This window comes from Pristis pectinata, chromosome 10 (assembly GCF_009764475.1).
Source record: "Pristis pectinata isolate sPriPec2 chromosome 10, sPriPec2.1.pri, whole genome shotgun sequence".
Lineage (NCBI taxonomy): Eukaryota > Metazoa > Chordata > Chondrichthyes > Rhinopristiformes > Pristidae > Pristis > Pristis pectinata.
Window position 1 is genome coordinate 75,748,615 of NC_067414.1, and position 14,578 is coordinate 75,763,192.

The window sequence follows — 14,578 nt, forward strand, 5'->3', positions numbered from 1 at the left end:
CCAGCGAGGAAAGTTCTCTGAGGCTATAGCTGGATATGGATCAGTTAGAAATTTGGACAGAGCACTGGCATATAGAATTTAATCCTGACAAGTACAAGGTGATGCATTTTGAAAAGTTAAATAGGGGTAGGACATATACAGAAAATAGTAGGGCACTGGGATGATGTGATGAATGAGATGATGAATAGAGAGACCTAGGGGTCCAAGTCCATAGTTCCCTCAAAGTGGCAGCACAGGTGGATAAGGTGGTGAAGAAGACATATGGTATGCTTGCCTTCATAGGTAGGGATGTAGAGTGTAATAGTTGGGACGTCAAGTTGCAACTGCATAAAACACTGGCTAGCTGTACTTGTGTGCTTGAGTATTGTGTGCTGTTCTGGTTGCCACGCTAAAGGATGGATATGAAGGAAAGTGTAGAGGAGATTCACCAGGATGTTGCCTGGATTTGAGGACTTTAGTTATGGGGAGAGATCAGACAGGCTAGGCTTGTTTTCCCTGCAGCGAAGGAGGCTGAGGGGTGATCTAATATAAGTACATAAGATTATGAGAGACACAGATAAGGTAGATAGTCATTTTCCTATAATGGTAGTATCATAATTTTAATATTGGGGCATAACTTTTAGGTGGGAGGTGGGAGTTTTAAAGGGATTCTTAGGGATAAGGTTTTTACACAGAAATGGTTGATATCTGGATCACACTGCCAGAGGAAGTGGTAGAATCAAATACAATCACTATGTTTAAGAAGCTTTTAGATATAAACGTAAATAGCCAAGGCATGGAAGGATATAGTCATAAAGCAGGCAAATAGAATTAGTGTAAATGAGCAAAAGAGTCTGCATGAACATGGTGGGCTGAAAGGCCTGCTTTGCTATACAACTCTATGACTGGTGATTTTCCTGAATCCATACAGACTCTGATGGATTTCCTGGACATAGCAAATATGGGAATATTGAACCCATCCCTGAAAGGATTTTCCAACATTAATTTGAATGGAACGAAAATTGAATGAGCCCCTTTATGGATGTGTACTGCAACACAGCTTTTTGTTGTGCTGGATTAATTCCATGCATCTTTGGCAAGAAACATTTCTCCTTCAGCTTGCAGTCAGATTTGAAATCATATAATTGGGGCACTTATTGAATAATATTGCCATTATGTTAATAAGCAGGACAATGGGAAATTGTGAAGTTATGAAATCAAAAGAATGGAATCCATGTGAGTTCCAAAGTAGTAATACGATCTGAATTGCTAGATCCACATGATGATGATTATAAATTTACCCCTTTGTCTGACACATGGAATTGATCGATCTTGGATTTTATCTCCACTTAGTGCTGTCAACTGACCTCAGATGAGGCAGAGAGAGGATGTCAAATGTTCATGGTGCCAAAGGATTAGGGACTGCCCAATCAGCTTGTTCCTCAGTAATACTTGCTGGTCATCAGTCCCAGCTGGAAATGGTGACATCATCTGTGAACAGAATTAAGTATCCTGTCAATGCATTCTGTCAAGGATTGTGTATCGTTATTAAACAATGGCCACTGGGTGATGTATCTACAGAAGCTATTTTTGCCTGTGGAATTGTATCTTGTCAGTTATTCATCTTCTGTAGGAGAAGGGAAGAAAATACTGGAGAGGAAGAACAGACAAGTATAGATTATTCCTTTTTTTAAAAAAAGTTGTAGTTCTCATTAATGTTTCTAAAAAGCAATACATATACATTTGAAATGAAAGTACTTGATCGAACTGACTGTATCAGCTCATGAAAAGCCCTATAGTTTAATGTATGCTGATTAAATCACCCTTGAATGGATGACTGGCTTCTACCTTCAATGCATGATCTCATGAAACCATACTTCTTTTCCTTAGACTGTTCCTGAGCTACTCCTGCACTCCAAGGACACCATTGATCAAATCTCGTACCTCATGCTCTGTTCCTGAAATCAGAGCATTTTATAAAAAGCCTGACAGCCACTATTTCATTACTAATTTATGGATGTGGATTGTTATGTTTTCAGATTCACATCATAGATTTTGATGATGAAAATAACATTATTAACAAGAACGTTCTACTGCATCAAGTTGGAGAAATATGGCACATGAGTACCAGCCCTGCAGATAAAGGTGTACTGGCAACCTGCTACAATAAAAGTAAGTGTACTGAATTGATTCGACTATTGTGGATTGCATAAAATAGGCCACATTTTAAAACAGAAATTCATTCTGTACATTTATATTTTTAATAAATTGTTTAATTAAACAATTAAGTGAAGGAACTTTATACAATGTTTTGCATTTCCTTTGTATTTTACAAGATGTTTATACTTATCATTTGTATTTTTCTCTCAGGTTGCTTTAATTTGCAAATGCATCTTAATTAGCTTTTAAAATGTTGTACGTTAACCAAATAATTGCAATTAATTTCTAATATCTAATTACCTGACTGGATATTCAGAAAAATGTTAGCTTAAAAAGATACCTTATTTAATTTAAAACACTTATAGTGTCAACAGCAGAAAATAAATTAAAACATTTTTAATAATGATAAAGATGTGACATAATACATGCCTGTGTTCTTGTATTTAGGTTGTGATTAGTGTTTAAGCCACATGAGTTGTGCAAGTGCAGCCAAGGCCAATCCCTTCATAAATTATAAAGTGTAATGTGTCTGTTGGCCAAGTAATCTCATTTCAGCATCAGCTGGTTACCAGAAATTCATTTCTCTCATATTGCACACATTTTACGTGCTGCCTGACTGATGTGTAAAATGGATTATAAACCAAGATCAGCACTTCATAGTGCATAATGCAGTTCTGAATTGTGTTTCTGTGCACGTGGTACACCTATGCATAAATGATGCTGGGCCTGCAGCAGTTATATCAATGAGCGCACCTTAGTCCCTCCTCTCTGCTGATGCAAAGTTTTCTTTGACTGCATTGACACCATCTTAAAAAAAAGTTTTAATAGCTGCATTAGATTTTTGGATGTGCCTTCCATTTCCAGCGTTTATCTTGCTTCTTATCTCATCCTTGGCTCATTCCCCCTTTAGTCATTTTGTACACTTCTACTTGTTGCCACCTACTTAGTTCCCCAAGTTCCTAACTGCAATAAATATTCGGAAGTAAAAGTGATTTTGAATATTATAACAAATAACACACAAAACTATTTGAACACAAGCAGTTTACACATTTTAAAGAAATGAAATACCTACCTTGCCATCAGAAACCTAAAACCTGGATGTTAGTGGGGGGTGGTGAGGTGATGAGGGGTGGAAATCGTAAGTGTTTTATAGTCGGATATCACTTCCATGACCCTTAATATTACAGGAATGATTTTTGCTTTCCTTTTCTAGAAGTTAACTTGGTGGGTTTCCCTTGGGTCACAACCACTGCTTTGTGTACCATTATTCAATTTACTGGAAGGAACATAGAACATCATAGCACAGGAACAGGCCCTTTGGCCCACGATGCCAAATTAAACTAAATCTCTTCTGCCTGCATGTGATCCATATCCCTCCATTCCCTGCATTTCATGTGTCTATCTAAGCCTCTTAAATGCCACTATCGTATCTGCTTCCACTGCTACCCTGGCAGTCCGTTCCAGGTAACTACCACTCTCTGCAGTGTAAAAATACTTACCCTGCATATCTTCTTGAAACTTTGCCCCCCTTATCTTAAGTACATATCCTCAAGTATTTGACACTTAGGGAGCCTAAAACAGGGGTTAGGCCTTTTAATTACAGGGGTAAGAGGCTTTGCATCTTATTTTCTTCAGGCCTTCTTGTGCAAAACAATGCACTTTGGGCAAAGATTTAGAAATTAGAAGTGGTATTGGTGATTTTCTCTGAAAGTTAAGATTGGCATGCAGACATGACATGACTTTTATTGCATGAAACTTTTGAAATGCTTGCACCTTTTGAGCTTTCAATAAAATATATTATTATTGTTTTAAAGAGTTTCTGTGAGTGAAGTAATATATTACCAGAAATTGAGATGGTGAAATGTAATAACTTGATTTTTAAGGTTTAAAAGACATTCCTTTCTGTGTCATTATGACTGCTGGATTCCTAGAGATGTTACTTTTTTGGAAATCGCTGTTGCTAATCCAATTTCTTCATTCAGGTGAAGAATATACAAATAGAGACGGAAACAGGCCCTTTGACCCAACTCATCCACGCCAATCAAGTTATCTACTTGCAACAGTCCCATTTCTCTGTGTTTATGGGCTCTGAAGCGAAAACCTCTCAGTCACAAAGTTAATGAATAATGACAATGTCAGTCACTTCAATTTTTCTAAGACAGTTATAATAACTTTACTATATACATAATAAACAAAAATAAGGCCAAATCAGTGGAGGTATTAGGCAGAGAGCAAATGTAACCTTTCAGCCAATAAAACTGTATTCGATATTTTCAGCACGGGGATTAGGCAGTGAGGCAGATTTTTTGTACAATTGCTGTACTTTATGCGATGGTGAGTGTTGTTCAGGCATGTATTATTGTCAGAATGGAGAGGACTGGGACAAAAAATTGGTACCTATCCTGTCATTACTTCATTTGGTACTCTTAGCTTGTCAACTCCATGTATCTCAGATAAGCAGGTCAGGTAGGATCTATGAAAAGAGAAGGCTTTAGCATTTTATGTGAATACTTTCATCAGAACTGGAAAATGAGAAAAGAGTTTTGTTTTAAATTGCAGAGAGGGTGATGGAGGATTGAACAGGACAAAGGGAATACCTCGGGCAACATGAGGCCGGGGTTGCCATGGTAATACACCCTTTATGAAGTTGATTAAATAATCAGGGCAGTCAGAGAGAAAGCAAAAGCTGAGAAATGCTGGTTGGAGCAGTTGCAGACAACTGAAACAGAGGAGACTATTGGAGGTGCCCAGCAGATCAGGCAGTGTTTGTGGAGAGAGAAAAATAATGCAGTCAATATTACAGATGGATAAGCTTAGAGCAGAACTAGCCAGTTCTGATACAAACAAAGAAAGCGTTGAATTTGATACTGAGTCTCAATGGCTGCAGTGAATCCAGTCAGAAGATGGGCTGCTGTTTGTCAGGCTTATGTTGGGCTTCATTGGAATAGTGCAGGAGGTCACAGGCAGATAGATCAGGATGGGAAAGGGATGGAGAATTATAGTGATAGGCAACTGGAAGCTCAGATTTGCTTCTGTGTCCTGAACATAGGTGCTCTGCAAAGTAGTTACTCAATTTGCATTTGGTTTTCCTGATGTAGAGGAGGCAATGTTGCATTGTTTAATTTTCTGCCTGCCCATCTTTTCTCTTTGGAGAGGTGCTATAATTACCACTGAAGCCCAGACTGATTCAGAGATCTCCCAGGATCTTGCTCAGCCAGAGCCTCCCGTCACTCAGCTGTCCAGATGTGCTGAAAAGTTTTGACAAAGCCTTGATCGCTACCAGCAGTTGTTGCCCACCAATGCAAAGGCTGGAAGATTTCTTCCTTGTGATGGCATCATCTTGCAACCCGAAAAGGAGGCAAGTGCTGGCCATTATGGTAGTATCTGCCAGTGAGGGGTATGCAGGGACAACTACACTACAAGGCCTGGTATATTCAATAACATGATATGAAACCGAACAACAAATATCATGTCTTGAAAAATAAATGTTAGAAAAGGGAAAGAAACTAAGTTTTCATGCTACTTTCATAACCCCATCGAAAAGAGAGGACTATTTTCATGCTGGCTGAAAACTTGAGGTTAAGATTCTTTAAACAAAAGCAATTAGACTCCAAAAAAATCATGGTATGTCTCTAACTGTAGTACCTCTCCAAAGAGAGAAGATGGGCAGACAGAAAATCACATGGTGCAAATTGGTCCCCTCTACATCCAGTTCCCATGGTCTGGGAAAAAGAGGGAAGATCCATAAGTACTTTTGCACTGCATTTGGGAGCAGGAGAGTTTTCTCCCACCCTAACAACCTGATCATGTAAAGCACATGCCCCAACCACTTGAAGGACTACAAACCATCCCCAACCATGATTTTCCCCCAACACCTACTCTAAACACTTTTCGGATTCCTGACCTCCACCAATTTCTGCCTCCAAATCCAAATAGCCTACAGTATCTCTCCAATTCTCACTGCTGGTCTTTCAGGTCCACTCCCTCAATTATCCCTATCATGTTTGTACTTTTTAAAAAGAGATCTGGGGCCTCTTTGGGACCAAGAAGTTGGAGGCACAGCTGGAATATTTTGAGTATTTTGCACATTTTTTTCAACCAATGAAGAGGAAGGTGCCAAAATCTCAGTGGACAGCTAAGTTGGTAGAAGTAATAGATGGATTGAGGAGGAGATACTAGAAAGACTAGGTGTGCTGAATGTAAAAAAGTAAATGGGATGTATTTATGGTTGTTTAAAGGAAGTGGGAGTGAAGATTGTAGAAAAGCTTTCCATAATCTTCCAATTCTTCCTAAAGGTGCCAGAGGACTCTAAAATAGTTTATATGCCATTATTGTACTGAAAGGGGTAGTAAGAACATCTTCAGTAGCTATAGGCCAGTTATTTCAATTTTGGTGGTGGGAAAGCATTTGGGAAAAATAGTTAGGGAAAAAATAATAGGCACAAAGAGGTTTGATTTTGGTGAGGAGAGATGGAAGGATTTGTTTGAGCCAAATCTTGTTTGACAAATGGAAATTTTAAGGCAGTATCAGAGAAAATTGAATAAGGGAATGCAGGAAATGGATCTTCTGTTCATCCCAACGATCTGTATGTTAAACTTGCCTGTTCTGGTCTGCAGTATTTCTGTAAACACTCCCCATCAAGAAATTACCACAATAAAGGTAATTCAGATGTTCAGAGTGTTAAATGGAGGTAATTCTTCAAAACTCTAGTTCAAAATGATTCGAAAGGAGTTATGACAACCCCTCCCAACTCCCCAGAGGTTCCACTACTGTATTTTTATTGTGTACTCATTTGTATTTATCTTCCCATTTTCATTCAGTGAAATCATCTTCATGTTTTTTGTGGTATAATCTTAAAGAAGTCTGTGCTGATGATCCTCTGGCTACAGAGATAAAAGTGGACCCTTCAAGAATAGTCACACTGTGCTGGTTGGTAGAGAAGGGAATGAAAGGCTGGAAAGGGGATGACAGTCACAGAAGTCTGCTTCATTATTTTGACAGAAGAACAAGTCTGATTGGAGTGTGTTAACCATGTAGTGATGGCAAGGTGGATGTGGATTTGGAATTCAGTTAAGGAATTGGGAGAAGAAACAGAGCTTAGAGTGAGATGGTAATGTGCAAAATTTGGGTCAAAGCTCTATACCCTTGATAAAACCTGTCATGTCTGATTAATAACCTAACAAAAGGCTGAAATATTTACAACCGTCTGCAGCCAGAACCTTCTTGGTTTCCTCCTGAGAGCATCATGTCCACAGATACCAGTCTTTACTAACCACGTGTCACCATAACTGTGGCATCTGACTGAAAATCCTGAAAATTACCTTGGTACTGTCTCTTGAAAGCGGTTGAGTGGGTCCTCTGATGAGTGGGTGGTGATGACTGACAGGAATCAGGAAATATTTGAGGAGGAAATCATTTACAATGTTAACAGAATGGGGGAGGTGGAATTCAAGTTGGGTTTAAGCAGTTTAATTGGAATTGGGAAGAAAGAGGTGAGACTCAAAGGCAAACGACTCTAAAACCTTTTTTATATGTTAAATCCCATTTAGTTTTTTGTCCAATGGTAAATATTTGCATATCCTTTTCAAATTTTATTGTCACATAAAATCATGGGAGAAGGTAGAATTAAGCCATGTGATCTTTCAAGCCTGCTTCACCACAAGAAAACTCAAAGCTGATCTTTTACCTCATTTCTATCCTCCTGCACTCTACACTGATCCAAAAATCTAACAATCTCTGCCTTGAATATATTGAAGTATTGATCCACACTCCCCTGTTCCTTAAGCTCTGATGATCATCCGCTTTGTTTACTTAGTTTCTTTCTCATAGGACAAATACCCCATCCTTGATGCTGTCCAGAGAAATTCTGTTGCATTCTTCAAGGTGTTCACAGGAATTTGCATTTGATAGCTTTGGAAGTGCATTCTGTGCATCCTTGATGTTATGGGATGAGCTTGTGCTGGGGTAATGCATATTTTTTGGGATAATAAGTCCCTGAGTGTCTCAGTTAGGTATATTTCTTTGGGAAGGAGATCAAACCGTACACAGTAGTCAGAGTGTGCATTGACTATAACCCTCTATACTTGTAGTAAGGCTTGTATTCAGGAGCTTTTTATTACAAATGGATAACATTTCATTCACTATGCTTCTGTCAGTTTTCTGTGATTTGACTACAAGGTCACAAGGGTCCCCTGAATACTAATTTTAACCCCATTTATAAGATATTTTACTTTTGTTCTCACTAAAGTGCAAATATAAGATATTGTAGCGGCTAGCTACACTACTATAGAATAAAGACATGGAGTCTGTTGCTTGGAGTCAGAAATCGATTGCTCGACGGGTGCGGTGCGCCTTTTAATACCGAAACTCTTCCCGCGCTGATGTCATGCGCGGGTCACCTGACCTTCCCGCGCACGGGCTTTCCTAGCCCAACGATGGAGAAAGAGGAGGGCCCCATGCCATCTTGGGTTGGAGCCTCCAACGACGCTCGCAATCTCGAGAGCCGGTTCGATACCGGTAAGGTGAGTCGCCAGATAACCCCCCCCCCCCCCCCCCCCTCACCCCCAGAACTGGCGATACCGTCGCGAAAGCCAGAATTAAATAAACTATGACTTGGGTGGCCTGCCCCTGCGTCGCACTCGCTGGACCACTACCGGTTGGTCCAGGTCTAAATGAGCCGGCTTCAGCTGGTCAATTGTAAAAACCTCCTTGCGCCCTCCAATGTCCAGCACAAACGTAGACCCATTGTTCTTGACGACCCGGAATGGCCCTTCGTACAGCCGCTGCAGTGGTGTTCTGTGCGCGCCCCTCCTGACAAATTTACAGTCTCGGAGGGACGCCGGCATACGGGTCGGGGCCTGTCCATGTCGCAAGGTGGGTATCGGGGCCAGGTTGCCAAGCCGCTTGCGCAGCCGGTCGAGCGTCACAGCAGGTTCTTCCTCTGGCCCCCGAGGGGCTGGTAGGAACTCGCCCGGGACGACCAAGGGCATTCCGTAGACCATCTCTGCGGATGAAGCATACAGGTCCTCTTTTGGCGCGGTACATATCCCCAGCAGGATCCAGGGGAGTTCGTCCACCCAGTTGGGCCCCTTAAGGCGGGCCATGAGTGCCGACTTCAGGTGTCAATGGAACCTCTCCACCAGCCCATTGGATTGCGGATGATAGGCAGTGGTGAGGTGGATCTGGGAACCCCACAAGTCAGCGACGGCAGACCACAGGCCGGAGGTGAATTGAGCTCCCCTGTCTGAGGTGATATGGGCCGGGACACCGAAACAGGCCACCCAAGTTGACAAAAGGGCCCATGTGCAGGACTGGGTGGAGGTGTCCACAAGGGGAATGGCTTCGGGCCAGCAGGTAAAGCGGTCGACAATCGTGAGGAGGTACCGTGCTCCTCGGGATACTGGGAGGGGACCGACAAGGTGGACATGGATATGGTCGAACCTCCGGTGGGTAGGTTGAAAGTCCTGCCGAGGGGCCTTGACGTGCTGCTGTACTTTCAAGGTTTAGCAGTGTGTGCAGGACTGGGCCTATTCGGAAACCTGTCTATGCAGGCCATGCCGGACGAAGTTGTCGGACACCATCCGGACAGTAGTCCAGATGGATGGGTGTGCCAGGCTGTGGATGGAATCAAACACCCGTCGACACCAGGCAGCTGGAACGATGGGGCGGGTTTTACCAGTGGAGATATCGCAGAGCAGGGTGCGCTCACCGGGGCCTACCAGTAGGTCTTGCAGTTGCAGGCCCGAGACTGCAGTGCGATATCTGGGCATCTCCATGTCCGTTTGTTGTGCCTCCGCCAAGGCGCCGAGATCCACTCCCTGGGACAAAACTTGGATGGTGGGCCATAAAAGTGCACCTGCAACCACATTCTTTTTCCCGGACAGATGGCGGACGTCAGTGGTGTACTCTGAGATGTACGACAAGTGCCGCTGCTGCCGTGCTGACCAGGGATCTGAGACCTTGCTGAAAGCGAAGGTCAACAGCTTGTGGTCGGTGAAAGCTGTAAATGGCCTGCCCTCCAAGAAGTATCGGAAGTGTCTGATGGCCAGGTACAACGCCAACAGCTTGTGGTCGAAGGCGCTATATTTGAGCTCTGGTGGTCGAAGGTGCCTGCTGAAGAACGCCAGCAGTTGCCAACGCCCTTCGATGAGCTACTCTAGAATACCTCCGACCGCTGTGCTGGAGGTGTCGACCGTGAGGGCAGTCGGGACGTCCGTACGAGGATGCACCAACATGACCGTATCCGCCAAGGCCTGCTTGGTTTTGACGAACACAGTGTTAGCCTCCTCTGACCAAACAATGTCCTTGCTTCCGCCCGACAGGAGAGCAAACAATGGGCACATGATGCGGGCCGCGGGTGGTATGAACAGGTGATAAAAGTTTACCATACTGAGAAATTCCTGCAGGCCTTTGATGGAGGTGGGTCTGGCGAAGTGGCAGATGGTGTTGACCTTTGCAGGCAGGGGCGAGGCGCTGTGTTTGTCGATCCGATGGCCCAGGAAATCGATTGTCTCGAGCCCAAACTGGCATTTGGCTGGGTTGATGGTCAGGCCGAAATCCCTCAGGCGAGAAAAGAGTTGGCGGAGGTGTGTGAGATGTTCCTGGAGGCTGCTGCTGGTGATCAAGATGTTGTCGAGGTATATGAAGACGAAGTCAAGGTCGTGCCCAACTGCGTTCATCAGTCGTTGGAAGGACTGAGCAGCGTTCTTGAGGCCAAAGGGCATCTGGACGAATTCAAAGAGGCCGAAAGGTGTGATCAGCGCCATCTTTGGAATGTCGTCCAGATGCACCGGGATCTGGTGATAGCCGCAGATGAGGTCGACCTTGGAAAGAATGGACCGCCCGTGCAGGTTGGCAGCAAACTCCTGAATATGCGACACAGGGTACCGGTTAGGGGTAGTTATGTCGTTCAGGCGTTGGTAATCGCCGCAGGGTCGCCAGCTTTGGGGACCATGTGTAGCGGAGAGGCCCATGGTCTGTCCGACCTGCGGATGAACCCCAACTCCTCCATCCTCTTGAATTCCTCTTTCACGAGGTGGAGCTTGTCCGGGGGTAGTGGTCGGGCATGGGCGTGGAGGGGTGGGCCCTGGGTGGGGATGTGATGCTGGACGCCGTGCTTGGGCAAGGTGGTGGAGAACTGGGGAGTTAGTACAGATGGGAACTCTGCCAGGACCCTGGCGAACTCGTTGGTCGACATGGTGATGGAGTCGAGGTGTGGGGCCGGTAGCTTGGCCTCACCCAACTAGAACGTTTGGAAGGTCCTGGCATGTACCAAACGCTTACCCCGCAGGTCAACCAGCAGACTGTTGGCGCGAAGGAAGTCTGCCCCGAGGAGTGGTTGTGCAACGGCAGCCGGGGTGAATTTCCAGGTAAAGTTGCTGGTGCCGAACTGGAGTTGCACCGAACGGGTGCCAAAGGTCCAGATGGCGCTGCTGTTGGCGGCCCTGAGGACGGGTCCTGGTGTGCGGTTGCGAGTCTCGTGGCTGTTGGGAGGCATGACACTGACCTTGGCTCCGGTATCTACCAGGAAACGACGGCTGGAACGCCTGTTCCACACATGCAAGAGGCTATCCAGGTGGCCAGCCGCCATAGCCATCAGTGGCGGCTGGCCGTGGCGTTTCCCGGAAACCTGCATGGTGGCCGGCACCTGCGGGCGTCTGCGCCCCACCGCTGGTGGTAAAAACACCATTGGTCGGTCAGTGTCTCAGACCTGGTGGCGGTTGGGGTGTGGTCGATTGCCGGGTCTGGCCTGCTGGGCCACTGGGTACGTGGCGTGGCAACGCGCTCAACAGATGCCCCGCTCTCCTCCTTCGCCCGCCAAAGGACATCAGCACGGGCGGCCACCTTCCGGGGGTGACTGAAATCGGCATCCGCCAGGAGCAGGTGGATGTCGTCGGGTAACTGCTCCAAGAAGGCCTGCTCAAACATCAGGCAGGGTTTGTGCTCGTCTGCCAGGGCCAACATCTCGTTCATGAGCGCAGAGGGGGGTCTGTCACCCAACCCATCGAGGTGGAGGAGGTGGGAGGCCCGTTCGCGTCGGGAAAGGCCAAGAGTCTCAAGAAGGAGGGTCTTGAACTTATCATACTACTCCTCCTCCGGGGGCGCCTGGATGAAGTCCTTGACCTGGGCTGCGGTGTCTTGGTCGAGGGCGCTCACCACATAGTAGTACTTGGTGTCGTCCCTGGTGATCTGGCGAATCTGGAACTGGGCCTCGGCCTGCTCGAACCAGACACGTGGCCTGAGGGTCCAAAAGGTGGGCAGTTTAAGGGCTACTGCCTGTACCTCTTGTTGCGCAGACATCGTAGGTCCAAAAACGTTTGGGCCCGTCGGGGTCACCAATGTTGCAGCTAGCTACACTACTATAGAATAAAGACGCGGAGTCTGTTGCTTGGAGTCAGAAGTTGATTGCTTGACAGGAGAGCAGTGCGCCTTTTATTACTGAAACTCTTCCCACGCTTCAGTTCCCACGCTGATGTCACGCGCAGGTCACCTGACCTTCCCGTGTGTGGGCTTTCCTAGCCCAATGATGGAGAAGGAGGAGGGCCCCGCGCCATCTTGGGTCCGGGCCTCCGACGGTGCTCGCGATCTTGGAAGCCGGTTCGATACCGGTAAGGTGAGTCGCCACGATATCTCCACTGTTTCAAATGCTACATTCTCATTTGCTCATTTAACCTGCCTTGTATCTCTGTGTTTTCCAAGTAACCTCCTCAGTGTATTTTCTCACGAAACGATTGCTTAGCCCCCTCATTGAAGTGATTGATGTAGACCGAATTAGCTGAGGTTCAAATTGGCCAGAGCAAAAGTGACCCATTTATTCCTGCTTTCACCAATCCTTAACTACACTAGTGTATTGCTTTGAATCTCATGAACCCTAATTTTATGTAATACCCTCCTCTTGGTACCTTATTGAATGCCTTTTGGAAGCCAAATACAGTTTACACAGACAAAGGAATTTAACTGCCCCTTAATAGCTATATTATTATTTCACCCTATCACAGAAGTTCTCTCTGTTCCACCCAGTGGTCATCTTCACCTTCTGTGTTATCTAGACCAACTTGTTTTCTCTCTATCTCAGTTCTGATGAAGGTCTTTGACCTGAAACATTACCTGTTTCTCTTTCTACAGATTCTGCCTTACCTGCTGAGTTTTTCTGGCATCTTCTGTTTTTATATATGATGATCCATTTGTTCTCCACTTGTCATGCAGGGGCGGGTGGGATTAGTTTAAATTGGCATCATGGTTGGCACAGACATCGTGGGCCAAAGGCCTTGTTGTTGTTCCTGTACTGTTCTATGTTATCCATCCTGCTTATTACAGCCTCAAAAAAAGCTATAACATGGAAAGTATCAAACAAGATTTCTTGTCTGCAAATCCATGATTTTCAGAAAGGTCTTTATTACGTCCCTAGTAGATTCTTGTATTTTCCCTTCTAGTGATGTCAGGCTAACTAATTTATAGTTCACTATTTTCTCTTTCTTTTCCTTTCTTGAATAGCAAGATTGCATTTATCCTTTAATCTATGGAGATCATTGTAAAATTTGGGAAATTCAAAAAAATAGTGCATCTATTACCTGTTACCATCTCTAGAATGTTGCCAACAGGGTGCAGATTTGTTGGTCATTGGTCCCAGTAATTTCTTCAGTATTATTCCTTGAGGAATACCAAATTCTTAAAGTTCCTCATTCTTCAATTTTTCTTCTGTCATTTATTGTGAAGACATAGAAATTATTTGTTTATTGTTTTTGCTTTTTTAAATTTATTTACTCATTTTTTTACTTTATCTGCTTGTCCTTTTGCTAAGTTTCTTCCTTTTTAAAGCTTAAAGAAGCTTTACAATCTCATTTTTAAATTATGGCAGAAGAAGGAGGGATTGAGTCTTAATATCCAAATTGGTGATGGTAATCTAGATTGATGTTTCAGTGCAATGTTTTGTGCTAAAATGCTGGAGGTGCCACCTTTGACTAGGACATTAAACTACAACCCATAGTAGTATTGCAAAAAGAGTGCACTTCTCTGCCATTTTTAATGATGGCAGAGTCTAATTTGCATACCAAAGATGATTCTGAAATGCTTGCAGCCATTTTCTGCCAGAGTTGCCAAGTGAATGATCCATTGCAACATCATTCGATTCACTCCACATGATATAAAGAAACAGGTGAGAGCACTGGATACCAACAGTGACAATGAGAGAACAACCAAGCTGTATCTTTGAAGACTTGTGCTCCAGAACTAGCCATGACTTCAGCCGACCTTTTCCAGTATAGTTACAATATTGACATCTACCCAAAAATGTGGAAGACTGTCTGGGAATGCCCTGCCCACAAAAAGCAAAACAAATTCAATACCTGTCCAATCAGTCAACTCTCAGTCATCAGCAACTAATGGATGGGATTGTAGATAGTGCTAATAAACACTGTTTACTTGCGCAGAGGGCGGTTGA

At 44.4% G+C, this 14,578-nt stretch overlaps 1 protein-coding gene across 1 annotated transcript in view; it reads left to right on the forward strand.

Moving 5' to 3' along the window:
* eipr1 (EARP complex and GARP complex interacting protein 1) overlaps positions 1 to 14,578 on the forward strand; it is a 67,610-nt gene that overhangs the window by 13,971 nt on the left and 39,061 nt on the right. Inside the window, exon 3 of the mRNA XM_052025326.1 lies at positions 2,019 to 2,151. Within this exon, the coding sequence (XP_051881286.1) occupies positions 2,019 to 2,151 (133 nt within the window). The remainder of the gene's footprint in view (positions 1 to 2,018; positions 2,152 to 14,578) is intronic.